This window comes from Cebidichthys violaceus, unplaced genomic scaffold, assembly GCF_023349555.1.
Source record: "Cebidichthys violaceus isolate CVI_PGR_0920_01 unplaced genomic scaffold, fCebVio1.0.p SCAF_7, whole genome shotgun sequence".
NCBI lineage: Eukaryota > Metazoa > Chordata > Actinopteri > Perciformes > Stichaeidae > Cebidichthys > Cebidichthys violaceus.
The window spans coordinates 507,366-534,126 of record NW_027176927.1 but is presented as its reverse complement, the minus strand read 5'-3'; the positions used below and the strand labels follow the sequence as shown (position 1 = coordinate 534,126).

At 39.7% G+C, this 26,761-nt stretch overlaps 1 protein-coding gene and 1 pseudogene across 1 annotated transcript; both read left to right on the top strand.

Annotated features, from left to right (window-relative positions):
* Positions 1 to 161: 161 nt before the first annotated feature.
* LOC137891009 (uncharacterized) lies at positions 162 to 8,674 on the top strand (annotated as a pseudogene).
* A 9,611-nt stretch (positions 8,675 to 18,285) lies between these two features.
* On the top strand, positions 18,286 to 24,961 carry LOC137891559 (fucolectin-1-like). The gene is made up of 6 exons (XM_068736235.1): positions 18,286 to 18,459; positions 18,781 to 18,845; positions 20,451 to 20,736; positions 21,042 to 21,196; positions 21,865 to 22,144; positions 24,586 to 24,961. The coding sequence occupies exons 2-6, from the start codon at positions 18,785 to 18,787 to the stop codon at positions 24,731 to 24,733; spliced, it is 930 nt and encodes a 309-aa protein (XP_068592336.1). The 5' UTR covers positions 18,286 to 18,459; positions 18,781 to 18,784; the 3' UTR covers positions 24,734 to 24,961.
* Positions 24,962 to 26,761: the final 1,800 nt, after the last annotated feature.

The window sequence follows — 26,761 nt, the reverse complement described above, 5'->3', positions numbered from 1 at the left end:
TTTACCATTGTTAAATAGCTTATGGAAAAACCCACATTACAGTAAATACTATTCCAGCACCGAGAAGTTAAAGCGTTTTAAAAAATAAGGAGGGGGATATGTCAAATTTCCCTTTCAGTCCAGTAAATATGTAAAATTTATGTTCGCTTTTTCATTAAAGCATGGACCTTGGTACACTTGTACAGTTTGGGGTACTAATTGTTTTCATGTCACAGTTTGATGTCTGCCTTCTCTTGAATATAAAGGGAATATATGGCACTCGGATTGTGCTGCTCAAATAGTCCGGAAATCCAATGAAAAGACCAAAATTAACAATCCAACGATTAAGTATTGTCTTAGTCATCAAAGCTTAATATATGTTCTTCCTCTGGGCCTTAGTTGTCAAAACATTATTAAAAAGCCACATTGTTGCACTGATTAACAAGTTCTTTCATTAGCATGAACACAAACACTGTAGTTTAGTTAGAAAAGCACATTATCAACTGAAAGGATGCGGTACTTAAAACTACATTTTAACAAAATCTGGCTACAGGTTACATCACAAAATTAGTTAAATGTGGATTATTCACAACAATCTAAACATGCACTTTTATCATGCTTCTTCCTTTTATAGGCAACCTTTTGTTTAAAAAAAAATGTGTCATGTGTACTGACACATAACTGTAAAGTTCCAAATAAATCTGATTGTACTTCTTGCTCAAATAAACACAGAGATAAAACAGTAAAATTAGAGAACATTCATGTTTATAATTTGCAGGAAGATGCATGATATGAGACACAGCTTCCTGGTTTGATTAGATAACGTTTGTACTTTGCATTACCAGGGACACTGATGCTGATGCTGTAAAACAACCAAGGAAGTGCGAAACCACATGAAGACAAAGGAGGGGAGAATGGGTAATAATTGTCCAGAATTCCAATGAAAAGACAAAAAATTAACGATGAATTGATCCTAACAAGTGTTGTCTTTGTAACCAAAATAGGATATATATATATATATATTATTCCTCTGTACAGTAGAGCTCCATTGTCCAAAAACTATTAAAAACTGTAATGGTAATTTTTTACGTAGTATGTATTTCTACTCAGTATATTGTATTCATGCAGAAGTTATTTTGCTCTGGACTTTGTTGAACTTCACCATGTCTCTGTTGTGCAGAAGAATAATTCTCCCTCTCTGTTCACATAGATAACTAACTGTGTTGTATGAGAATGTTCCATACCGAGGCCTTTGGGCCGCTTGTTTTGGTTGCTGGCCGTTTGTTTTCATTTGTTGTTCCTATCAGTCTGAGACCAAAAGTCTGAGACCAAAATGTCTGTAACGTTGGCCATCGGCCCCACTTTTGCTCATTCTGTATAAAGAAAGCTTGTTCACTTTTTTCGAGCTTCTTCCTCACTGAGACTGTTTGCATTTTGTTGTGATGATTGAACCTTCTCTGCGCAGAGAATAAATACTTAAAAGACAACCTGGTTTTTAATATTATGTATTTCAGCATGAAAAGACTCACGCAAAGCGGGTATAGGATTTTTTTTCCATAACAAGTGAATAACAGAGCCAAGTGACTAGTTGTAAAGAGAAAAGAGGAGGAGACCCAGAACTAAACCCTGAGGGACCCCAGTGGTGACGCAACAAGGTTCAGACACAGATTTTCTCAAGGTGACCCTGTAAGTGCGGTCCTGACGTATAACCAGGTGTTTTAGAAAGAGGTTTGTTAATTTATATTTAACATTTTTCCATGAAACATTTCTACGTGTATTTCATCCGTCTCACTCACAGAGAACGTGGCCTTGCGTGGAAAAGCGACCCAGTCATACCGTCCTGTGGAACCTTTGGGAGCTGCTTACAATGCTATCGATGGAAATCGTGATTCTAACTACATGGCTGGATCCTGCACCCGGACTGATACCGCCCAGACCAACCCCTGGTGGAGAGTGGACCTGCTGGAGTCCTACATCGTCACCTCCGTCATCGTCACCAACAGAGGAGACTGCTGCGAGGACTTCATCAACGGGGCGGAGATTCACGTCAGCAACTCTGTAAACAACGGTGCCACAAACCCAGTGTGAGTGAATGTAATGACTTCTTAAATACAATGTTTCTTTTACAATACAAGGAAATTGTTTAGTCAATCACTAAGTGATAGCAACACTCATTGAACATGTGACATGTGCTGTGTGAAATATTGCCTCTATACTCGTTCTCCAGCAGGTTAAGTGTTGGTATTATTTCCTATTTTATATTGCTGTATACCTGTCAAGCACCCCACCTATAAAACGAATGAATGCACTGCTTCCTCTCTCTCTCTTTTAGGGCTGGTGTGATTCCTCATATCCCATTAGACATCTCTGGGTTCTGTTATTCGCTCGCATGACTTCTCCTACCATTGTTATGTCGATGACACCCAGCTGGTCTTGTCATTTCCCCCCGGTGACACCCAAGTGGAGACGCGCATCGCTGCGTGTTTGGCTGACATCTCGAAGTGGATGACGACACACCACCTCAAGCTCAACCTAGACAAAACTGAGCTACTGTTCCTCCCGGGGAAGGGTTGCCCGCACCGGGACCTGTCCATCACCATTGATGATACCGTGGTGACGCCAACTCGGACTGCGAGGAACCTGGGTGTGACCCTGGATGACCAACTGTCATTCTCGGCAAACATTTCATCCGTTACACGCTCCTGCAGATTCCTGCTCTACGACATCAGGAGGATTCATCCCTTCCTCACTGACGAGACGGCGCAGGTTCTCATCCAGGTTCTTGTCATCTCCCGCCTGGACTCCTGCAACTCTCTACTCGCCGGAGCCCCGGCGTCGGCCATCAGACCTCTGGAGCTTGTCCAGAAAGCCGCAGCTCGCCTGGTGTTCAATCGCCCCAAGTTCTCCCACACAACTTCCTTACTCCGTTCTCTACACTGGCTACCTGTAAGAGCTCGCATCCAGTTTAAGACTCTGGTGCTAGCCTACAGGGCAGTGAAAGGAACAGCTCCTTCCTATCTCCAGGCCATGGTCAACTTACTTATAGCACTAACTGTTTTTCTTGTTTCTGCACTGTACTTTGGCTCTGAGTTATGCTCTGCTTCATGCTCTTAGATGCTTGTTTGGAAAAGGAAATGTACTTATGACTTCTGGTGACTAGTAGTTCTTTTGATTACCAATGTTGATGCACTTATTGTAAGTCGCTTTGGATAAAAGCGTCTGCTAAATGACTGTAATGTAATGTAATGTAATGTAGGCAGGTCTTTAAAAATCACTTTTACCAGACGTGTGGAGGGACGTTATGTGACTGTGCTGCTACCTGGTACAGGAAGAATGCTTACATTCTGTGAAGTGGAGGTCTACGGGTACCGTGCCCCAACTGGTGAGAACTGAACATGAGGCTGAAGTCACACAAGATTTTCTAAATGATGCCAACGTGTCATTTTCTATACAGCCGAGGTCACACCAGAGTTTCAACTGCATTCCTTTGAATGAAGAAAATAGATGCACGCACTTCCTGTTATTAATAAATCTCTTCTTTGCAAAGTTGTATATACAGTAATTGAGCGAAATTGAGTCTTAACTCTAACATGTAATATATTGAAACTCACCAGCCTATCAATTTTCATTCAGAAAAGTTAAGATTTTCAAATTTGTCATACTGTGGATACTGACACAATTGAGCACTGACACAATTACTACTGCTAGCTGCTGCTGCAACCTGTAAGTTTTGCAGTGCCTGACTTTTCCATGTGTTACTGCAGTATCTTCTGGAAAGCTGGAAAATGGCAACAATGTGCAAATAGTGAATTTCAGTTTCAAGACATACACAGACTTTGTTCTGCAGAACGCATCAAGTAAAAGTAATGATGTTTGCAAATGTGTTCTTTATGCAGGAGAGAACTTGGCAATCCAAGGAAAAGCCATACAGTCGTCACTGAATTCTGCAGGCATGGCATATTATGCCATTGATGGGAATCGTGCCACCAACTGGGACCAGGCTTCTTGTACTTACACAAATCAAGACTTTAACCCCTGGTGGCGACTGGACCTGGGGCCTGTTGTTCGAAACCTAGATAAGGGATTAAGCCGGGATATGTTGGTTATCCTGGCTGAATTTAGCCTGCAGTCGGTTGTTCGAAAGCTGGATAACTTTATCCTGGTCAAGTTACCATGGTGATTTATTCTCTGCAGCTAGCCTGCTCCAGACCAGGCTAAATGCCAAGCTTAGTTGATTCTGTTGTCTTATCTTTGGAGTCAGCGGCTGCGCTGATCAGAAATGAATGTGTTTTCTACAGTCATTCCATGTTCTAATGAAGGCTACGCATTGGCCTCGTTTTTAAACAAACAACACGTAGGCTAAATTATTATTTTAAAAAAAGAAATAAAACAAAGCATGATCAAATTAAAAAAATAAATAAAGTTAGCCTATTACGATAGTTCTTTTTCATAATTGGGGCCTATTCGTGTGTTCGTCATTGTAAATAAACACCCTTCATATTGTTTGCCAGCTCAAATCTGATTTTATTGCAGTCATTAGAGTAATTAGAAATGGCTGCACTTGCAAAGGTGCTTGCAATTAAGTCAGCAATTAGGGTAATAGCCTACACTATATAAAGTCCCATGAACATGTGTCCTTTCCTTCACAATGGCGTGTCCTATTTTGGAGGACATTGTGGATGATGAGGTAGCCATTGTTCGGTGGGCATTTTGACCTCAGAGGGTGGTCAGAGACAGGTCAGCTCCACTGGTGTTCAGTGACGACTATCTAATAGAAAGATACAGATTTTCAGGAGAGAGCATCCGCTATCTGTGTGGAATACTGGGTCCCAAATTCCAGGGGCGCACAGCCCGCCAGGAGCCGCGCAATGACGTTTCCACAGATGGTCTGTGTTGCACTCCGTTTTTTTGCAAGCGGCTCGTTTCTCTACTCCATCGGGGATGCTGAGAACTTCAATAAAGGAGCTGTGTGCCGGGCCATCCGCGACGTGTATTTGGCACTTAAATCAGTCGTGCACATTTTTGTTACATTCCCTGGCCACAGACGACTGTGTTACATCAAGGAGGGTTTTTACAAAATCGCAGGCAATATGAAATGCACACACAAAGAAAAATGTGCAAGTAAAATGGGATGGGCTGCACATGTTTTTCACAAGGGTTTATTTTTATAATAGCCTTCCCTAATGTCATTGGTGCACTGGACTGCACTCATGTGAGGATAAAGCGCCCCTCGGGTGTTAATGAGGGTGATTTTGTAAATCGCAAATCTTTCCACAGCATCAACGTTCAGGTAAGAATGACCTATGGTTACTGTTAATAAATAAATGAATCAATCATGTGCTTCAAATTGTGTTAATAGCTTTCATCTTATACTTTCAGATGATCTGTGATGCTGACTGCATTTTCAGCAATGTGGAGGCAAAGTGGCCAGGGTCTGTCCATGACGCACGAGTCCTTCAGGCCTCTTCGATTCACCAGAAGCTGTCTCAAGGTAAGCCATGCATTTGTTAAACAACTTCAACATCAGAATGTGTCAAAGGTGTATAACGGTTACATCTTGCACCCTCAGGCGAATTTGCTGGCATAATCTTGGGCGATAAGGGCTACGCATGCCAGCCGTTTCTGCTTACACCCTTTGCAGACCCCCAGGGGGGGGCCCAGATGAATTTCAACCTGGCCCATGCAAGGACAAGGGGCAGAATTGAGATGGCATTTGGCCTTCTGAAAACCCATTTCCAATGCCTCCGTCATTTGAGGGTCAAGCCAGACAGAGCCTGTGACATCATAGTCACGTGCACAGTACTCCACAACATCGCCATCATCAGGAGGGAAAGAGCTCTTAGAGTGGCCCTCCAAATGGACTAGGATAATCCTGCTATTTTTCCAGACAATGTGAATGGTAGAGCTGTCAGAGATCAGTATGTTGCTAGTTATTTTAGTTAACTGTATTTCTCTTTTGTTGAAATAGCTGCTTAGAGCAGGATTTTTTTTATTTAGTTAGACAAGGCAACTTTATTTGTTTAGCCCATTTTTACAAAAAGTTGGTCACAAAGAGCTTTACACAACATTCTCTGCCGTTAGACCCTCGCATCAGTTGAGGAAAAACTGCTTAGAGCAGGATTTAATGAATGAAACAGGGAAATGACTCTACAGTATTCATTAAATTGTTTTATTCACTGTCTGTTTGGAGCTGTGGAGGAAATGAGAAACAACATTGAATACCTTGTATCATTGTTATGCTTACAATGTGCATTAAACATACTTCTTTTTCTAGTTTTTTGATCTCGAGTTCCAACTTCAAGGTTTTTATTTTTTTTATTTGTCTGTCCAGATCCTCAAGCTTCCGCTTTTCGAGCTTGATTTTTGCATCTGCCAGCTCCGTTTGCTTCAGAAGATTAATTGCGTAGAGGCGTCTGACAGTTTGGGGATTCTGTAAAAAACACATCAGTTACGAGTACAGGAATCGTGGACACTGGATGTCATTCATGTGATAGGCTACTTACTATCTCTGCAGGCAGGCCATCATTTTGTTCAGCATCTGTGTCCTGTTACATATGATATCCTCCATGAGCACCACATCACTGACTTCTTACACAGAAAAATTCCACAAGATTGACAGGTTACCTCAAACCTCCCTGAATCCAGGGACAGAGTCTCATCAGCTTGGGCAGATGTGCCTTCACCCTGACACCATCAAATAAAACTCATGTTAACCAAGTGTAAACTTGCAAGACATGTTGAGCCTTTAATAACACTTACTGGATCTTCTGCTTGAACGCGGAGTGTGATATCATTGCCAGACAAGCTAAAGTCAGTCCACAGAACACCATAAACGTATTGATTCCTTCAACTATGTACCTCGTATGAAGGGCGCAGTCTGCAATTCAGTTGCAGAGCCTGTAGCTGACCCTCCCTCTAATCCCTCCATCGGCCTGTCTCGATTCTGGTCTAGGGCAACTGATTCTGCAGGTGTGAATTCCGCAGACGGTGGGCCACCCCCCGTGCCAGACATGTGTGCCTTCTTCTTGACTGCTGAAATCAGTGCATACATGAAAATCTGAATGAGACACGGTTTATTGAAGAAAGTTTACACAAACAAGGAATTTGCTGTGGCAAAAAGGCATGAAAAAGGACAAAAATGGCATGCAGAAAAATACACATTGGCTATTATATAAATGCTGGTAGAAGTAATGATATAATACAATTAAAAAAGTGTTAGCCAGGACCTTCCAAATAATCTATACACCTCGTTTGTGCTCAGCCATTTATTGAAGCACTTACCAGACTGCAGAATATTCTTATTTAACTTTCACCTGTTGCCAGGTGCGTGTTTGGCCACTTGTATTTGTGCTGTATGAACGTTACATGAGATAGAAAACATTTGCACAGTGAATCAATTCCCACTGCTCATAAGGCTACAGCATTTGCAAAAAGAACTTGAATTACAATGATGATAATTCATTAAAGTGTATTGTTTTAGATTACTTACGCATTTAGTCTGTCTGCAATCGTCTGCCACTCATGCTCTCGTATTTTTATGGTGGCAGCTGTGTTACTCTTTTTGTTAATCCGATGTTTCACCTCCTCATACGTATCCATTAAGAGCTGCTGCTCATTTGGGGAAAAGTAGGCAGCTCGCGTCCTCTCCATTTGACCTGTTAAGACTAAATGTTTAATGTGTAACCCTTCCAAAAAATCCACACACCTCATTTAAACATTATCAGAAAATTATTCAAGCACCAACAATGTTCTTATATTCACCACTTGTCATCAATTTCCACTGCTTATCATATTTTAATTTGTGAAAGGAACTTAAATTGTGATTAAGGATTTTAGTTTTGGATTACTTACCTACTCATTTAATCAGTCCGTCTTCAAATGTCAAGACAGCAGCGGTGCTTCATTTTATGAGAGGTGTGTCACCTTACGTTAGCATTCAGATCCGCTGTTCATTGGAGGAAAGTGTCCACACCTGTCGTCTCATCAGTGAATCTGTGATCAATCTCTGTGGTCTACTGAAGAAAGCCGTGGCCGCGCACTTACTCAAATTAGTTAGACCTGGCTTGATAAAGCCGCCCCTCCTCAGCGTGGCTCGGCGTTCGAACAACCAATTAAGCCAGTATGAATTTATGAGACTTTGTCCAACCTGGCTTTCCCACTTATCCTAGATGTCTTTATTCTACTTTCGAACAACAGGCCCCAGGGCAAAACCCATAAAGTGTTTTCTGTCAACACAACCAACTACTTAAATCCTAATTTACAACTTGTTGGGGCTGAGATCAGAATTGGAAATTCTCTTGAAAACAATGGCAACAGCAATCCCAGGTAATTTAATGTCCATCAACTAAAATGCTACTATAATTAGAAGTTTGTGATTAATGGATATCTGTCATTGGGTTTGTTTGTAAACACATCAATCCTCAAAACAAGTACTAAAGAATAAAGGTTCGTCATAACTTAGCAGTATCTTATGTTTATCAAATTATTTAGTATCTTTTTATTCAACTGATCACTCAATGAGTTAACAAAGGATGATTTTCTTCCTCTGCTAGGTGTGCTGTGATCTCAAGAATCTCTCCAGGTTTCACCGAAAACTTCCAGTGTAACGGGATGGACGGTCAACATCGTCATTCCTTGAAGAAGCGAGGAGCTGATCCTGTGTGAGGTGGAGGTGTACGGCTCCAGACTGGATTAGGTACATGATGAATCAACACTGTTTCATAGTGGGAAAAGTAAAGGTGTTACGTACAATATTAAAGGTATACTTTGCATGAATAAACACTCATAAAAAGTGATCCTTCTCAATCATCACTCATGACCCAGTAGAAGTCCTCAGCCTGTATTTCCTCTTCTTCTTACTATTGCAGTGATGTGCAAAAGATGCCTGTTTGGAGCGGGTCAGAAACACAGATTAAACACACTCTGGTTCACAGGAAAAAACACACTGACCTTACCTGTACAAATATTATAATAATATATTTGTATTGCAGTTAACCTACAGTGACAACAATGTTGTATATGTAGGCCTACATATGATTTTGTATAAACTTTGTACTTTTGTATTTGTTTGGAACATGATTTGTCTTTGAATTTGAATTTTTGGACTGTAGTGAAGATTTAAATTTCTAATTCTGAACTTGTCTTTGTTCTCTCACTGCCAGCAGATGAATATTATGTCACCTTTCATGAAATAAATTGAAGCAACAAAAAAAAGCCTGCATCTGTTTATTTGTCTTTCTTTCTATTCATTGTACCTGTGTTCATTCCACATTGAACCTTTTGTTTTATCTCCTGTTGAGCTTCAGATGTGCCGGGAGGTGTAATTTTTGTACATTTTCAAGAGTACATTAGAAGTAGTTTGTGTGGAGCAACGTGTTTTAATTTGGTGATACGTAACACTCCACTTAGAAAACACATGACATAAGAACAAGGCTAAGTTTGAACTTTAGGAACCAGATGATGAAGCAGGACTCACTCACTAAGAGGCCCGTCTTGTGTCAATTAGTACAAATTACTGAGCCTTTTCAAAAAAAAAAAAAATCTAACGATAATTTTGGTAAGATTTACATCTTTAACAGCAACCTAAGGGGGTTTGGACCTGAGTGTCACCGACTGGACTGATTTGCCTCATGAAGAACCAAGTCTGATGATCCTTTTTCTATGATCCACTTCAGAGAAGAAGAGGCGGTGTAAACCTGCTCTCCCTCCTAGACTTGGATGGACGGACAAACTCTCCGCAGCCAGGAAGAGTCTGATATCAGCTGACGTACAAGAGAGTCGTCCTCTCTCTTATGTGCAACATCTAAATCTGTCACGGCTGAACAAGCACACGGCACGGAAAAAAACAAAGGAAGCAGGATCGTGTCGCCACAGGATGGCGCCCTCTTGACTCGCACACAGACAGTCCAGCAAATGTAACACGCTTTTATTCTTGCGATGTGTGAAGTAAATAAGAAGAGCAATATGCTGTGCAGATATCTTCAGGTTACATTAGGACATTAGTTGAATCGGTACATGCACTTTTATTATGTGTCTTCCTTTTATAGGCTCAGATTTGTTTTGAAAAATGTCTCGAATAAATCTGGTTGAACTTCCTGATCACATAAACACAGAGATAAAACAGTAAAATCAGAGAATATCTTTATTTTGCTGATACGCTGACAGGTGGATCACATGAGACAACTTCCCGGTGTGATATAACGTGTGTGTGTGTTGCATTCTCATGAATGTAACATTGAAGTGTGAAACCATAATAGAAGGAGAGATAAGGTCCATTATAACATGTGATAATAAAACTAGAGAAGCATTGAAAATGTGTTTGATTTCTATACACACCGGTGATGATCGACATGGATGAATATGAAAACTGATTGACCATTAACGTATTGGCTGAATTAACATGGTTAGAGACGTCTGCCTTCACTTGAATATAACAGAACTAGATGGCACTCGGCTTGTGGTGCTCAAGCCCCAAAAAGTACATCTGAAAAACTCTGGATACGGTTGGCGGGTGTAGTTTGGTCGAAAGAAAATTGTTCCTACACAAAACTGCTCAGGACAAGGTCTGAGGATTATCTTGTATCTGGTTTTTCAAATGTATATTTTTGGCGCTTTGAGCACCACACGCCGAGTTCCATCTAGTTGTGTTATATTCAAGTGAAGGCAGACATCTCTACAGCCCATATGTCCAAAACGCTACGGTGAACTGTCCCTTTAAGCTGTGATTGAACCATGAGACTCAGATGAACGTCACCAATGTAAAATGTCATTGTTATACATTATGAGCCTCCTCAGACCTAATCCAGTATGGAGCCGTACACCTCCACCTCACACAGGATCAGGTACTCGCTTCTTCCAGGAATGACGATGTTGACGTAGCGACCGTCCATCCCGTTACACTGGAAGTTTTCGGTGAAACCTCCAGGGATGCTTGAGATCACAGCACACCTAGCGGTAGAAGAAATAACTTTAACTCACCGAATGATCATTTTAATACTCCAATGAATTCATTTGAGAAATATAAGTCACTGCTAAGTTTGGAAAAAACAAACTCAATGACAAATATCCATTAATCTCAAACTTTTAGTTATATTTAGGATCGTGAACTGTACCTGGGATTGTTGTTGCCATTGTTTTCAAGTGAATCTCCAATTAGCATCTCAGATCCATTAAGTCGTTGTGGCGCAACATCTATAGAACTTTGTAAGAAGGCTTTCCTGCCATCTATGAATCTGAAAAACATCACACTAAAGAGAATTGTGTGATATGGAAGACTGCAACCATATTACAAGATGCTGAACACGCTGAGAAGCAGTACGACAACAGATAACAAGCGAAGACTTTCGTCAGCGCAAACTTGAGGATGCCCAGCTGACAATGGAATCAGGCCATGACAGGCGAGGAGGAAAATTGACTTTGGAAAACAAACACCGGCTGAAAACTTGGTGTGCCATAAAAGTGGCAACTTGGACATTGTCTAAGGGACGGCCCACAATCTCTATGGAGGCAGGACTGGTGGGAGGGCTCAACATCAGCAGTCAAGAGGGGAGGAGCAGGCGCGGCGGGGCGGACCTCAGTGATGAACCATTCGACGCACACACATTACAACAGAGGGTGAGTTAACTTTAGATTCTGACTATGACAAACTTGTACATCAATACACACATTATAAACCATACAAACACCACTCAACCCACATACCAGATGTACTCAAACAAAAATTACGTTTTTAGAAAGTTACCACAAGACACGTTAACTATTAAAGGTAAATATGTTGCAGTTTTGATTGGCTCAGGGGAATACCAATTAGTGAAATGTACACAAAGCCCTTATCCTGTATATTAGATAACATCACAGACAAACATTCATTTCTACTGTCTGATCACTGCCCTATAAATTTAGTAGGTAGAGAAATGATGTATGATGGACATTTATTGGACAGAAAATGCTGCTGCTGTCTCCGTTTCTGTCTCCCACACAATCTGAGTTGTTTAAAAGGGAGTTCACACATGTGTCCTATGTGTCCTATGTGTCCTATGTGTCCTATGCGCGAGGCCCATTATTGGAGATGGAAGGACATGTCTGACTGGCTGTACAGTAAGACTCAACTCACTTCAGTAATAAGGGTGATGTATACAGAATAGAATATGATGTACATCAATGTTAACAGTAAAAGAGTAACTCAACTTATGTTTGATAAAAACACACACACACACACACACACACACACACACACACACACACCATGGTTTGAAATGTTCCGTCTGTAAACATGGCTGAGCTGTCTGAGGTGCCTTCCTCTCTATGGTCTGCACACAAATATGACGTAGGACTGGTGAGGGGTGGGACACCTTTGGTTCTCACCCAAAATCTGATTTTTGATGATTCTCTGGTGTTGCGCACACCAATCGTTCTGGTAAAGAAAATTCGAGACCTGGGGGAACCGACTGAGTGACGATTTGTCTAAGATTTACAAGCAGTTAATACTTCGGTGCACCTCAAAGTTCTAATCCACACCATTATGTCACTCATCCCTCCAGACACAGTTTTTCCGTCTTTGACTTGGCCAATGTTTTTTTTTATATATTTTTATTTCTGTACCTGTGCACAAAGTCAATTTTGGGTAGCTTCTAATTTAAAGGGACCCGGTGTCCTCAGGGATATCCAGAATGCCCTGGTGTTAAACAGTGTCTTGAGAGACAATCTTGCTAATTTATAGTTACCAAATGGTTCTGCCTTGTTACAATATGTTGATGACATCATGATTTGCAGCCCCACAGAAGAAGCATGCAGATTAGAGTAATTTACAATTACAGTTATCCTAGTTACATTTTGGCTGCAAATGGTCACAAGGCTATCCGTCCAAATTGAAATTTGCTCTCGATAAAGTTTCATATCTGGGACATGTGATCACAGCAGAGGGCAAAACCCTCTCTCCCAAGAGAATACAGGCAATTCAAAATGTGCCTAAAACACAACTAAGAAACAAATGATGAGCTTTATATGAATGACGTCATATTAGATCAGTGGATCCTAAACTTCTCAGAAAGAGAGGCACTCCTCTCTTCCATGATTCATGGTAAACATCTTTCTGCGCAGAACAAACTGAGCTGGACTGACTCCTTGACTGCTGCTTTAATGACATAAAGGACGCTTTACTGTCAGCTCTGACACTTGGACTACCTAAACTACACTCCGTTCACACAACACGTGGACGAAAGAGACATTTACATGACATCAGTTTTCACTCAGAAACATGGGGAGCTCATGGTTCCTTTCTGCCGTTTCACACATTAGATTAGATTAATATATTAGATGTGCCTAACATTACTGTGGAACGATGTATTATCCATTATTTTCTTAATATGTTTAGCTCTATTTATCTTGAATACAGAGTACTGAAAAATGGGAAAATGATCTAACAAGTCTGAATACAAGACTCCAGATTTTGTTCCTTCACGCAAAGAATTGGTTAAGATGTTGTCAATCAAAGTCATTGAATTTCCAGGAACTCATGTTGCTTTATGAATAAGAGGAAAAAGTAACTAGAGTAAAGACAAACTTTTGAATTCATAGTCACCATGAATAAACAGGGATACTCCACCTCCAGATCCATCCTCTCTTGCATGGTGAACTGAACTGTATTTTGGTATTTTAAAGACGTACAGTGGCTTGCAAAAGTATTCATACCCCTTGAACTTTTCCACATTTTGTCACATTACACACCACAAACACAAATATATTTTATTGGAATTTTATGTGAAAGACCAACACAAAGTGTCACAATTGTGAAGTACAAAGAAAATTATACATGATTTTAAATTTTTTTCACAAATAAAAAACTGAAAAGTGCAGTGTGCAAAAGTTTTCAGCCCCCCTGAGTCAATACTTTGTGGAACCGCCTTTTGCTGCAATTACAGCTGCAAGTCTTTTGGGGTATGTGTCTACCAGCTTTGCACATCTAGAGACTGAGATTTTTGCCCATTCTTCTTTGCAAAACAGCTCAAGCTCAGTCAGATTAGATGGAGAGCGTTTGTGAATGCGGTTTTCAGATCTTGCCACAGATTCTCGATGGGATTTAGGTCTGGACTTTGACTGGGCCATTCGAACACATGAATACGTTTTGTTTTAAACCATTCCATTGTAGCCCTGGCTTTATGTTTAGGGTCGTTGTCCTGCTGGAAGGTGAACCTCCGTCCCAGTCTCAAGTCTTTTGCAGACTCCAACAGGTTTTCTTCCAAGATTGCCCTGTATTTGGCTCCATCCATCTTCCCATCAACTCTGACCAACTTCCCTGTCCCTGCTGAAGAGAAGCACCCCCAGAGCATAATGCTACCACCACCACCATGTTTGACAGTGGGGATGGTGTGTTCAGGGTGATGTGCAGTGTTAGGTTTCCGCCACACATAACGTTTTGCATTTAGGCCAAAAAGTTCAATTTTGGTCTCATCTGACCAGAGCACCTTCTTCCACATGTTTGCTGTGTCCCCCACATGGTTTCTGGCAAACTGCAAATGGGACTTCTTATGGTTTTCTTTTAACAATGGCTTTCTTCTTGCCACTCTTCCATAAAGGCCAGATTTGTGGAGTGCACGCCCAATAGTTGTCCTGTGGACAGATTCCCCCACCTGAGCTGTGGATCTCTGCAGTTCGTCCAGAGTCACCATGGGCCTCTTGGCTGCATCTCTTGTCAGTGCGCTCCTTGTTCGGCCTGTAAGTTTAGGTGGACGGCCGTGTCTTGGTAGGTTTGCAGTTGTGCCATACTCTTTCCATTTCCGGATAATGGATTGAACAGTGCTCCGTGAGATGTTCAAAGCTTGGGAAATCTTTTTATAGCCTAACCCTGCTTTAAACTTCTCCACAACTTCATCTCTGACCTGTCTGGTGTGTTCCTTGGACTTCATGGTCCCGTTTGCTCCCCAATATTCTCTTAACAAACCTCTGAGGCCGTCACAGAACAGCTGTATTTGTACTGAGATTAGATTACACACAGGTGGACTCTATTTAGTCATTAGGTCAACATTCAATCATTCAGCAGTCATCAGGCAACTTCTGAAGGCAATTGGTTGCACTCAGAGAAAAGGGGGCTGAACAATTTTGCACACTGCACTTTTCAGTTTTTTATTTGTGAAAATTTTTTAAAATCATGTATAATTTTCTTTGTACTTCACAATTGTGTGACACTTTGTGTTGGTCTTTCACATAAAATTCCAATAAAATATATTTATGTTTGTGGCGTGTAATGTGACAAAATGTGGAAAAGTTCAAGGGGTATGAATACTTTTGCAAGCCACTGTATCTAGAGTCCTCAGTAAACCATGTTTCTGACAGGCCAATAAATGCAAATTCATGCTTAAGTAAAGACAAATAATGAATTAATTTGTCATAGTTGCTAGGAAAACTTCTTATATTCAGATAACAAGTAAAGAATGTATTCCCTAAAACCGTCTGTGTTATGAAATGTGATGCTCACACTAACGCTTCTGATCCCATTTCAACAGGAAATGCTGCAGCTGATGCTACGACTAAGCAAGCGGTTTTTTTTTTATCAGGTTACTCTTTTTAGCTCACAACACTTATGCTAGGTGTGCCTACAGAAATATGCCTCACTTATGATATTCAATTATTGCAGACAATTAACACATGCTCTCTTCCAGTAGTACGCTAAATTAGCTCACAGCAGAGATAACTTAGTACAGGGGAAATATGTAGTTTTAAGTATATGTGCTATCCACATATATTTGTACAGAATTTAATATTTAGCAACGTTGTAACCTTTGTCTAAAAGACTACCAAAATCCCAGTCTTCTACCAGTGATAAGAGATTGAATAAGATTGAATCTTATACTTTTACTTTGTAACTGTCCCATGCAGGTTATAATCCCTTTCTTCAACTGGTAGTCAAAATCTTGATGTATCATCAAAGCAAATAAAAACACCATTTAAATACAATGAGTACAAACGTTTTACAACATTTCACACCTCTTATACTAAATCTAAATCTTTCCACTACAGTTTATTTTAGCTTAGTTAATGATACCATTCTATTTCATTGTATACACTACTGTGCATGTTTTTTTTATATATTTTATATTTTTACTCTGCTATCTTTATTGTATATATATTGTGCATTTTTATACTTTATACTTTTATTTTTTACTCTGTTACTTTAATTGCTTTAGTATATTTTCTGCTGCTGTAACAAACACATTTCCCCTTGCAGGATGAATAAAGTATCTACTATCTACTATCTAAACTCTCAAGATAACATGATGACATGATGAGCTGAGCCTCTACATTAAATAATATAAATATCACTGTATTCAAATTAGTTGTTAACTGGCATTAGGGAATGTAAAAGAGAAATACAATAAATATTTGTTTTTATTATGTTTTAGGAATTCCAATAAAATACGTTATGATGTATCACAGCAGGGATTTATCAGAATAGACTAAGTAGCATCATTCATCTGTAGATTTCAGGATTTTAAGACTAGACTTAAAGTAACGGTCAGTGGAAACAAAGCAAAGAAATATGGAATGTTATTGTATTAATTCAGCATGGTACACAAAAGAGTGCACAGTTTTTTGTATTTTGTAGAAAATGTATAGTTTGTTAACAACTCATCAAGCACCTAAGTAACGGCGATGGAAGGCAGATCTCCAGCACCATGGCGCCCATTCTACGGTCCGGGGGGGTGTGGCCTAAGAGGTTCAATGTGTTTTCTGTATTTTTGTGCAATAATAATTGTGTTTCCTAATAATTGATGCATGAGAAACCATGGCAACCAAATAACATAGAACCAAAAACCAGCAACCATCAGATTAAAGAAACGGTTTGTAATTTAACTAAACTGCAAATAACATGTGATATGAATACACTACATTGATTTAAATTGGCCCTAGACATGCTGTTAGAAAAGAAGGAAAAAGGCCAATCCTGCAACATGTGACTTGTTTTCAATGCCTGATTGTTTTCCTCCCTTAGATGAGTAGTAGTACTTTAATAGTGACATTTCTGTGTAATACTTATGTTTATTATTACAGCTTGTTATCTGAGAAATATGATCTCACTAAACAGCTGGTGCTTTTGTTTAGTTTACCTGATAAAAGAATCGATTAAACTGACACTTGATTCTGAATGTGTATTATGGTAATATGATTGTATATGACAAATTGTTTGAGTTGTTTGATTATTGTTTGTTATGAAACTCACTGAAATTGACTGCCAATGTTAACCAAACTAACTGGTGAACTATCCAGATGATGGTACGTGTCAATCCGTCTGTTAGACTGTCCTTTAGTGCGAACCATCAACAAATCAGTGTCCCATCCACTCCTCCTGTATTCCCATGAGCACTCTGTTCTAACGACTGCACAATTAGACACTTTTTCCATGATAAAGATTTTGTTTCCTCCACAGGCTTGGTGTTTTCACAACACAAAAACAGCCCACCAACACTTTCCTATGCTAGGGGTTAATGATGACCTTAACTAAAATACTTATGTTCTGACTTCTAGCGGGGAATATATACTATTGTAGTGATCTAATGTAATGATCAAGGGGAGGATTGTAATGGTAATTTTTTACGTAGTATATATTTCTACTCAGTATATTGTATTCATGCATAAGTCATTTTGCTCTGGACTTTGTTGAACTTCACTTTAACTTTAATTATTACAAGTTTCTATGGGTTGTGTTATCAAAGAGGCACACCAAGTATCATATTTTGTCAAGTGAAGTTTAAGTAAGCTGGAGAGAGTTGGATTATGTTTGTGTGTTTTCAGAGAGAGAAACAGAGAAGTAGCAGAGCTGTTGAAATTTTTGGGAATAAGCACATTGCGCAAAAAAAAAAAAAAATGCAACTAAGCATTTTCAGCATTAAGGGGTACTATTGTTAAGGTCAAAAGCACATAGAAAAAGGCTGACACCAGCTATTTTCCCTCACATTTTTTCATCACATTGCAAAAATTCCTTTTTAATCTATAATAATACATCATATTTCATCAATTGATCACATGTCCATTGTGAAATCATAACCTGCAAAATAACTTTAGTTTTCATACAAATTAAGTGGAGTCAAAAGTGCAATATTTCCCTCTGAGATGTAGTGTAGTAGAAGAATAAAGTCGTATACAATGAGAAAAATCATGTTAAGTACCTCAAAATTGTAAGTACAGTACAAACTATTGAACCAATATCATCGGTAATGAATGGATGTGTGTGATCTTTGGCACACTTCTGTAGATGCACTTCTGAAATTGAATCATGAGTTTAGGGAAGGGAAATACATGTGCATGGGAGTAAACCGATGGCATGTGATTGGATAAGTGTTGAAGGTGAATATGATCTGATCTCTGATGATTGGTTGGATACGGTTTCACCGAGACGCATATCAAGAGCACGGGAACGGTTTAGGTTTTAAGTGTTTGGAAGCTTTTTTCTTTTTCATTGAATCAGCCAACTGTTGGGGTCTCCAGGTAACATTTTTCATTTCTTTGTTGCATCAGATCACCTTCCTACATCGGTTTCTGAGTATCTTTAGCATGTCGATATGTACCTCTGGAGCCCATGGAAGCAAATAATAGTTGTAATGGTTTTAACCATAATTGTGAAATGTAACTGAATATGAATGAGTTTCCCTCTGGATGAAGTTTTATCTAATCTTATTGTTGAAATCTAACACATTCACAGTTTTTTGTTATAATCACTCCTCCAGAATTCCAATAGGACACATATTACACAAGTAATAATGAATAATAAGACGTGTCATTTAAAAACATTATGATTCTCTCAACCAGAATAATGAAACCCAGCGTTTTCGTTCTGCTGCTCCTCCTGGAGACACGCTCAGCTTACACTTATGGTAAGTATGATCTGAGAGTATCTGTGACATCTTTATTGTCAATCAACACCAGGAGGTGCACATAGGTCTGTTTTGTTAGCAAGAAAAGTAACTAGTATATTTATAAAAGTGAACTCTTTAACTGTCGGGAGTTTAGTTTTTTTCTCCAAAATCATTGGAGTTGTGGTGAAAGGAAGCAAGACGTTTTTAGGGGCTTAATTTGAGTTTCTTTATACGGTAATATGATTATGTTTATATTTTCCTATATGTACTTGTGTTCTTCACAAAAATGAATTTCTCTCCTCACATTACATATATATTTTATGTTTTGCTGCCGCAAAAGCTAATCTGAACTCTCCAAATGTTGTGTTGTTGTTGGAATGCATTGGCAGACCAACGTCCTCTTTTCTACAAACTTGTCTGCAACAACTTCCTGCAGGATTTTGTAATGAGCAACAAGTTGCCATGTGGCTCATCAGACTTAAGGAAACACACACAAAGAGACACAACAAATCAATACATCTTTCCACCAATTCTACAACAATTAATCACCGAGAAACAAATTCATCAATTTGGCAACACATGCAAACAACCAAATACACAAACACACTATAGTTGACCACATAACAGTGAGCTAATGGTTTAAGTTTAAACCAAAGGGATATAATGTTGAAACACATGGTCTATATCACACTAAGCCATGGATGTCAAACTCAAGGCGCCAGTAAAAAAAAAAAAAAAAGTTACATTTTTTTCTCATGCATGAGCCAACTTCAAATCACATTCATGAGACAATTTGTCTAATTTCAGATTTGATTTTAGAGGAAACGGTGCATAGTTACAAAATAATTTCACTTCAGGTTAATAGCAGACCACCTCAAGGTGTCACTCAGAGAGAACCAGGATATTCTGATGTAGCATTTCAAAATTAAAGCCTTTCAAAATCTCATTCACGAGCCAACTTCAAATCACATTCATGAGACAATTTGTCTCATTTCAGATTTGATTTTAGAGGAAACGGTGCATAGTTACAAAATAATTTCACTTCAGGTTAATAGCAGACCACCTCAAGGTGTCACTCAGAGAGAACCAGGATATTCTGATGTAGCATTTCAAAATTAAAGCCCTACTTTAAATGTGGCTTTACAACAGATGAAATACTTCACGTGGGATTGTGCAAACGCACCCTTGAAAGGATTTTAAGCTTTGAACTTGTGTTTGATATTTGTCTTTGCTATTTTCTTTAAAAGTTTGATAGAATAATGTGGGTTTCTTAACCCTAAATTAAAAGGATTGAAGTTATAATAACAGAAATGTGCTTAAATATATTTTTACATTTATATAACTGCATGTGCAATATTTGTGTTTACTTGAATAAACAATAATCAAATGCAGAGACAGTTATTTACCAATATACTAGGAGTAGTTACAGTTACACAGTCTTACATTTACAACCGGCCCTTTGAGGGAAACCGTAATGCTGATGTGGCCCAGAGTGAAAATGAGTTTGACACCCCTGCTCTAAGCCATGGAGTAATACGTTGTTGGACACAGATTCATGCTTAACAATTCACAAACGATCTTCCTTTATATCTCCTATGTGTTTTTCAACCGTCTCATTCTCAGAGAACGTGGCCTTGCGTGGAAAGGCGACCCAGTCAGACCGTTGGGGGGACGCGCTTGGAGCTGCTTCCAATGCTATTGACGGAAACCGTGAAAATACTTACGGTTCGGGATCATGCACCCACACTGAACAAGAGACCAACCCCTGGTGGAGAGTGGACTTGCTGGAGTCCTACATCGTCACCTCCGTCATCATCACCAACAGAGGAGACTGCTGCGAGAACAGGATCAACGGGGCACGGATTCACATCGGCAACTCTTTAGTGGGCAATGGTGCCGCAAACCCACAGTAAGAAAACATATCCCGCAATCAAAGACAACAGTTTGCTGTAAGCTGCAGGCTCAGCAGTCGCCATGTGGAGGCGATAGATATGTGGCAGCTTTAAATGTTATTTCCACAAATACATAAATGTTAGTTTTTTTTCTCAGTATCATTATGTTAATACGTGAGGAGAATTCAACTTTCAAGATTAAAACAACAAGTTTGTGTCTTTCATCTTCATGTTAAAGGACTACAGGTATAAAATGTGATTCATGTCCTGTTTTTTTTTCTCTCTCTCTCTCTCTCTCTCTCTCTCTCTCTCTCTCTGTTAGGGTTGGTAAAATTCTTAGAACTGATCCAGGCGAATCGGTTACTCTGACTTTCCCTCAACGTGTGGAGGGACGTTACGTGACTGTGGTTCTACCGGGTTCACAGAAACACCTCACACTCTGTGAAGTGGAAGTCTACGGGTACCGTGCCCCGACTGGTGAGCATTTGACATGAATTAGTATGCAGTGACATCGCATCTATAAACTGTGGTGTCAGCCAGTAGATAAGATAATAAAATATGAAAACTGTTTTTAAGTTTTTAATGTTATTCACGTTGTATGCTTATTGGCTACATTTGCATTAAAAATGAATCATATTGTAGCGACCCTCGATAAGGAAAGCTACGAGACGTTATCTTGCTTGTTGCACTTTATTAGTGAACAGAACGCAGGCTACTGTGGTCCGTAGCCTGACCTCCTGAACTCAGTAAATGCAATAACCATTACTCTTATCTTAAACAACTTCTGTCAACCTGTTATAACATAACATAACAGGGTAACATTACATGTTACCCAGTCCGTTACAATATTATCAACGGTGCTTAATCATCTGTCTCCCGCATTCTACATAATACCTTTTATTTTACATTTAAAGTTGAATTTGCCACGTCTGAGTGATACATTTAGTTATACTTAAGTGTATTTGTAGTGTATTTTGCGTAATTATAAAATAAATGGTGGTTAATTCTGATTTGATCCAACATTGTGTCTGCAGATTAATTCACATTTTCTTGATGAGTCATTGGAGATAGTAAATTGAACATTGCAAGAAAAACAAGACCAGCATCAGAAGTCACACATGTTGCGCGTGCATTTTCTTTTGCAGGAGAGAACCTGGCACTCGGAGGAAAAGCCTCACAGTCGTCACTGTACATGTTTGGCACTGCATCTAACGCCATAGATGGGAATCCTGGCAGCAAGTGGGAGGACGGCTCCTGCAGTCACACGAAAAACAACATCAACCCCTGGTGGCGACTGGATCTGCGCAAAACCCACAAAGTGTTTTCTGTTAAGATAACCAACCGAGAGGAAGACTCGGACCGACTCAACGGAGCCGAGATCCGCATTGGAGATTCCCTCGACAACTTCGGCAACAACAACACCAGGTAGTTTACAACCTGTTCATTTAAAATCCATGGTTTCTTCATTTACATCTTTAGACACATTTGTATTTTCTTTATCAATGTTTTCAGCCACGGCTTTGTTCCAGACTGAAATCTCTCAACTACTACTGGATGGATTGCTGAGACATTTTGCTCAGACATTCATGTTCCCCTCAGGATGAATTGTATTCAATTTGGTTATCCCTTAACTTTTCATCTGATGTCATCATCGGGTCAAAAATTATTACTTTAATACCTGTATACTATAGTGTCAATCCCATCAGTATCAGCTGTGCTTTTGAGTTTAGTGCTAATTAGCACGTTAACATGCTAACACGTTAAACTAAGATGGTTAACATGAACATGACCTGTTAAACGCAGCATTTTAGCATGCTGACGTTAGCATTTAGCTGTGTAGCCTCACAGAGCTGCTACACTTTGTCAGCATGGCTGTAGACTTCTATTACAATTAGGGATGGGTATCATTAGGATTTTATCGATACTAGTACTCTAATCCAGTGATTCTTAACCATGAAGCCCACGATTGGGCCGCGAGCGCCACCTAGAGGGCCGCAGAAAACTTTCAGTTTTGCACCTGTGGGTCGCGAGGGCCGCGGGACCGCATAGGTTATCAACTGAAGACACCAGAGATATTACTGTTTTCCATGAGACGCTCAGTTACAACATAGCTTCAAACCACTTGGTGGTGGACTGGCGGTAATGCGTCAGTCAGTTGTTTAACAAGCTCCAATAAGCAGAAGAAGACACTCAGCTAGCCGCTAGCCTGTAGCGAAAGTTATGAAGAAGTATTTAAAAGTGCTGGCCAAGTTAACGTGTTATTATCGCATTAATTAAGTAACGCCGACAATTATTTAATCGCGCATTAACGCAGTTTTTTTATTATTATTATAATATCAAAATACATATTGTTGTGTTTTTAAATAAACATATAAGCACGTAAGAACAAACTGCTCTTAACTCTTTAATAGCATAACTTCACATGCACGTTACTGTCCCGGTACAGACTCCCTCCACGTTCCATGCTTCACCTACATTCCCCTGGGTCCTAAGTCCCTCCATGTACAACTTCTTATCACCCTCTATGTACCAACGTACATTTATAATTAATACCACACATATTACACGGTACTCAGCATTGCATATGTGTCTGACCAAAAAAAGCAAAAAATATATGATTCATTTAAATTTTATTTTTTAATTTTTTAAAGTTGTTTTGTTTGGAATATGTATAATAAGTATATCATTTAGTTATCCTACTGAGAATTTAACAAACATTAAAAAAACATGACGTAGATAGGTTTGCAGTTTTCAAGGTGTATATTTCAAATTGCATCTATTACACACATGAAAATAAAGTTGTGAACACCGGCTGAATATCTATTATCAGAATCATTATAACTGTATTTTAACTACTGTGTAAAGGAATACTGCTGTTAAAAAGAACCTGATTTGTTTAAAGTGTTTGCAAACCAAATGTTCCTGCACTTTAGTACTTTTAAAATAAAAGTGCACAATACACTACTTTTGAATTCATTATTGAACATTGCGCATAACAATGCGATTAATCGCAAAAAAATCATGCAATTAATTGCATGATTAAAAAATGTAAGCGTTGTCCAGCACTAATTTAAAACAAAAGAAAGAAGACGAAAGTGGTGCCAAACCCCCCGAAAAGTCTACATTTACAATCCTGACTTCATTAAGTACGGCTTTGTGAACGGAGGTAGTGAGGCAGAGCCGAGAGCCCAGTGTGTGGACTGTTGTGACTGTTGTTATTGTTCATTTGTCACAGATATGAAGAACAACTTCTGGTTCTGCCATGCAAAAATGAAGACTGCCGAAGCATGTAATTCGCATATTATAAGGCTATATTTTAATTTGCACTTTATTTAAATTCTATTTACAGTTTATTTCATTTGAAACTTATTTTTAATGTATATATTTTATTACCACATATTATTTATTTATCAAATTTCCATTTTTTTCTCAGTTTTTTTGAGAGTCCCTCCTTTTTTCTGTAGTAAAATCTAATTATTAGTTATTTTTGTGTTAATAAGCCTGACTTAAGCCTTTACATTTGTTCTTGTATTACCTCGATTTGTTCCATGCATTGTTCATTGGGTCGGTTCCTTATCAATACTCTTATTGGTTCTTTTTTATTATTCTTGCATGTAAACAAATAGTGTTTCTTAAGCAGCAATTCAAAAAGTTCAAAAATATTTACAATACATTCGCAGCTAAACAATTAGCTTTAATTTATTATCCTATTCTTATGATCAAACTCCTTATGGCATCACTAACGTTACCTGCAGAGGGCGAGGACGAGGATGGACGGCTGCTCAACAAACAGTAGAAAAAAACTTAAAGAGACAGAGACCAACCTTTTTTGGATTGAACAACGTCATTTCTGTTTCTTCTGCCAGGTGTGCTGTGATCACAAGTATCCCATCAGGTGGTGTCAGTGAGTTCCAGTGTAATGGGATGGACGGTCGTTACATCAACATAGTCATCCCAAGAGAAGAATTTCTGACTCTGTGCGAGGTGGAGGTGTATGGCTCTGTCCTGGATTAGGGATGAAGAAGTTCACAATAAAAAACAATAATCAAAAATCACTTCTTTTGTAAACTATGACTATTCCATTGTGAGATATATTTATGGCACTACTTGGTGTGTAAATTGTAAATTGTAATGGTCTTGTTGAGTTGTCTTTTTTTCTTACCAAACTTTTGGTTTACTGTCACTACCTGCTGCATGATAAAACTGTCTGTCATCAATACTGAAATAAAACTAAATCATTAACACAGACTATTGTTCTTTTCATTTCAACCCTTATTGGTCTGAATCAAAACCTTTTTTCTTGCGTTTAAAGTTTCATCGACCACAACCGTGTGATACAATTAGCATGTACAGGACATAAAATGTATCATCCTCGGTGGAGGCAATTACACATAAATGTACCATTATATACTTTTAATTAAAGACACTATTTTAATGAGAGAGTTTTAAGAACTTTGGGCTGTAGACTTGAATCTGCAACAGGATGTCACTCCTGAAGGGAACAGCAATGCTGTGCCTTGGACTGAAGAATTGCAAACAACATGATTTTCACCCAGGAGACTGCTGTTCCTGTCCCGTGTGAAAACAAAGGCAAATGTTCACTTTAAGCTTTTGTTGGACGGTTGTTTTTTGTACCATTGTTATTCATCAAAAGCCATGGCGCTATAGACTTCAATTGCCGAACTGTCTGTTGTGAAAAATCTTCAATACGTTCCCCTGTCAGCTTCATGTTCCGGTGTTTTTGTCCTTGTGTTTGCTCCTGGTTCCTGGTTTGTAACTTTCCCTTTTTTCTACAGTTTTGGGATGTTTTTGCTCCCGTTTGGAGTTGTTTTCTGTTCCTGTGTTTGATGGCTTGGAGCCCAGTAAAGTTACCTTGTTTTCCACTTCACCTCATCTCCTGTGTCTGTCTGCGCCTGAGTCTCTGATCTGCCCCTAAAACGTAACAGTACAATCTGACCATGACAGACTCAGCAGACCAGTTTTGGGGAACCTGCTTGGCCTTGGGAGGGCCTCAGAGTTTCCAGAAGGCTAACCTCGAGCTAAGCCGCCTTTTCACCCCTAAGAAGAGACCTGGGAGGAAGCAGCAATCCCCCATCCCCGCTGGGCCGCAGCGATCCCCTGTTCCCAGAGCAATTCCCTGTTCCCGTTGGGCCGCAGCGATCCCCCGTTCCCGTTGGGCCGCAGCGATCCCCGTTCCCGCAGCGCTCCCCGTTCCCGCAGCGCTCCCCCGTTCCCGCAGCGATCCCCCGTTCCCGCAGCGATCCCCCGTTCCCGCAGCGATCCCTCGTTCCCGCTGGGCCGCAGCGATCCCCCGTTCCCGCAGCGATCCCCCGTCCCCGCTGGGCCGCAGCGATTCCCCGTCTCCGCTGGGACCCAGGACCTCTCTATTCAAACAGAGGGTAGTCTGCTACGCACATGGACAGTAAAACTGAATGGATTAATTCATCTTTTGCCTGGAATACATCAAAAAGTAAGGCGCTGGTTATGATGTGAATCGATAATGCGGATTGTGATGATGGCTTTGTTTTGTGAGTAACTCGGTGATGCTGTGTCGTAGCAGAATATGATGAATATGGCTGCGATCATCAGGTTGCTAGCGATCTTTTAAGCTAACGGGGGTTAGCATTGAATTCATTTTCAAAAAGTTATTGGCATAAATTCTGGCGAGTGGGTCTGCCTAGGGGGCGCTGTATGGATTTTGATATTTGGTATTATATGTAGCTTTGTCTGAGATGACTTTGTAGATGCAGGAGCTGCAGTTTGAGCAGGTATATAACATAATTATATTTGTTACTGATGAGTGCACTTGTTTGGCATTATGAGTGGGTGAATTTTTGGATGAACGCGAGTGCCTCCGCCGGTGGGGGCTCTTGGGTACAGAAGGTTTAGACATACTTTAAAGTTCTGCATGGTTTAAACCCATGTTTGCTAAGTGTGCAGTCTTCTTCTTTTCCTTTGTTAGCACACTGCTACATTTCTCGGTGCATTACCGACACTAACTGTTGATTAGTGGCATAGAGTGAAACCTTTAGCTGGTGTGTG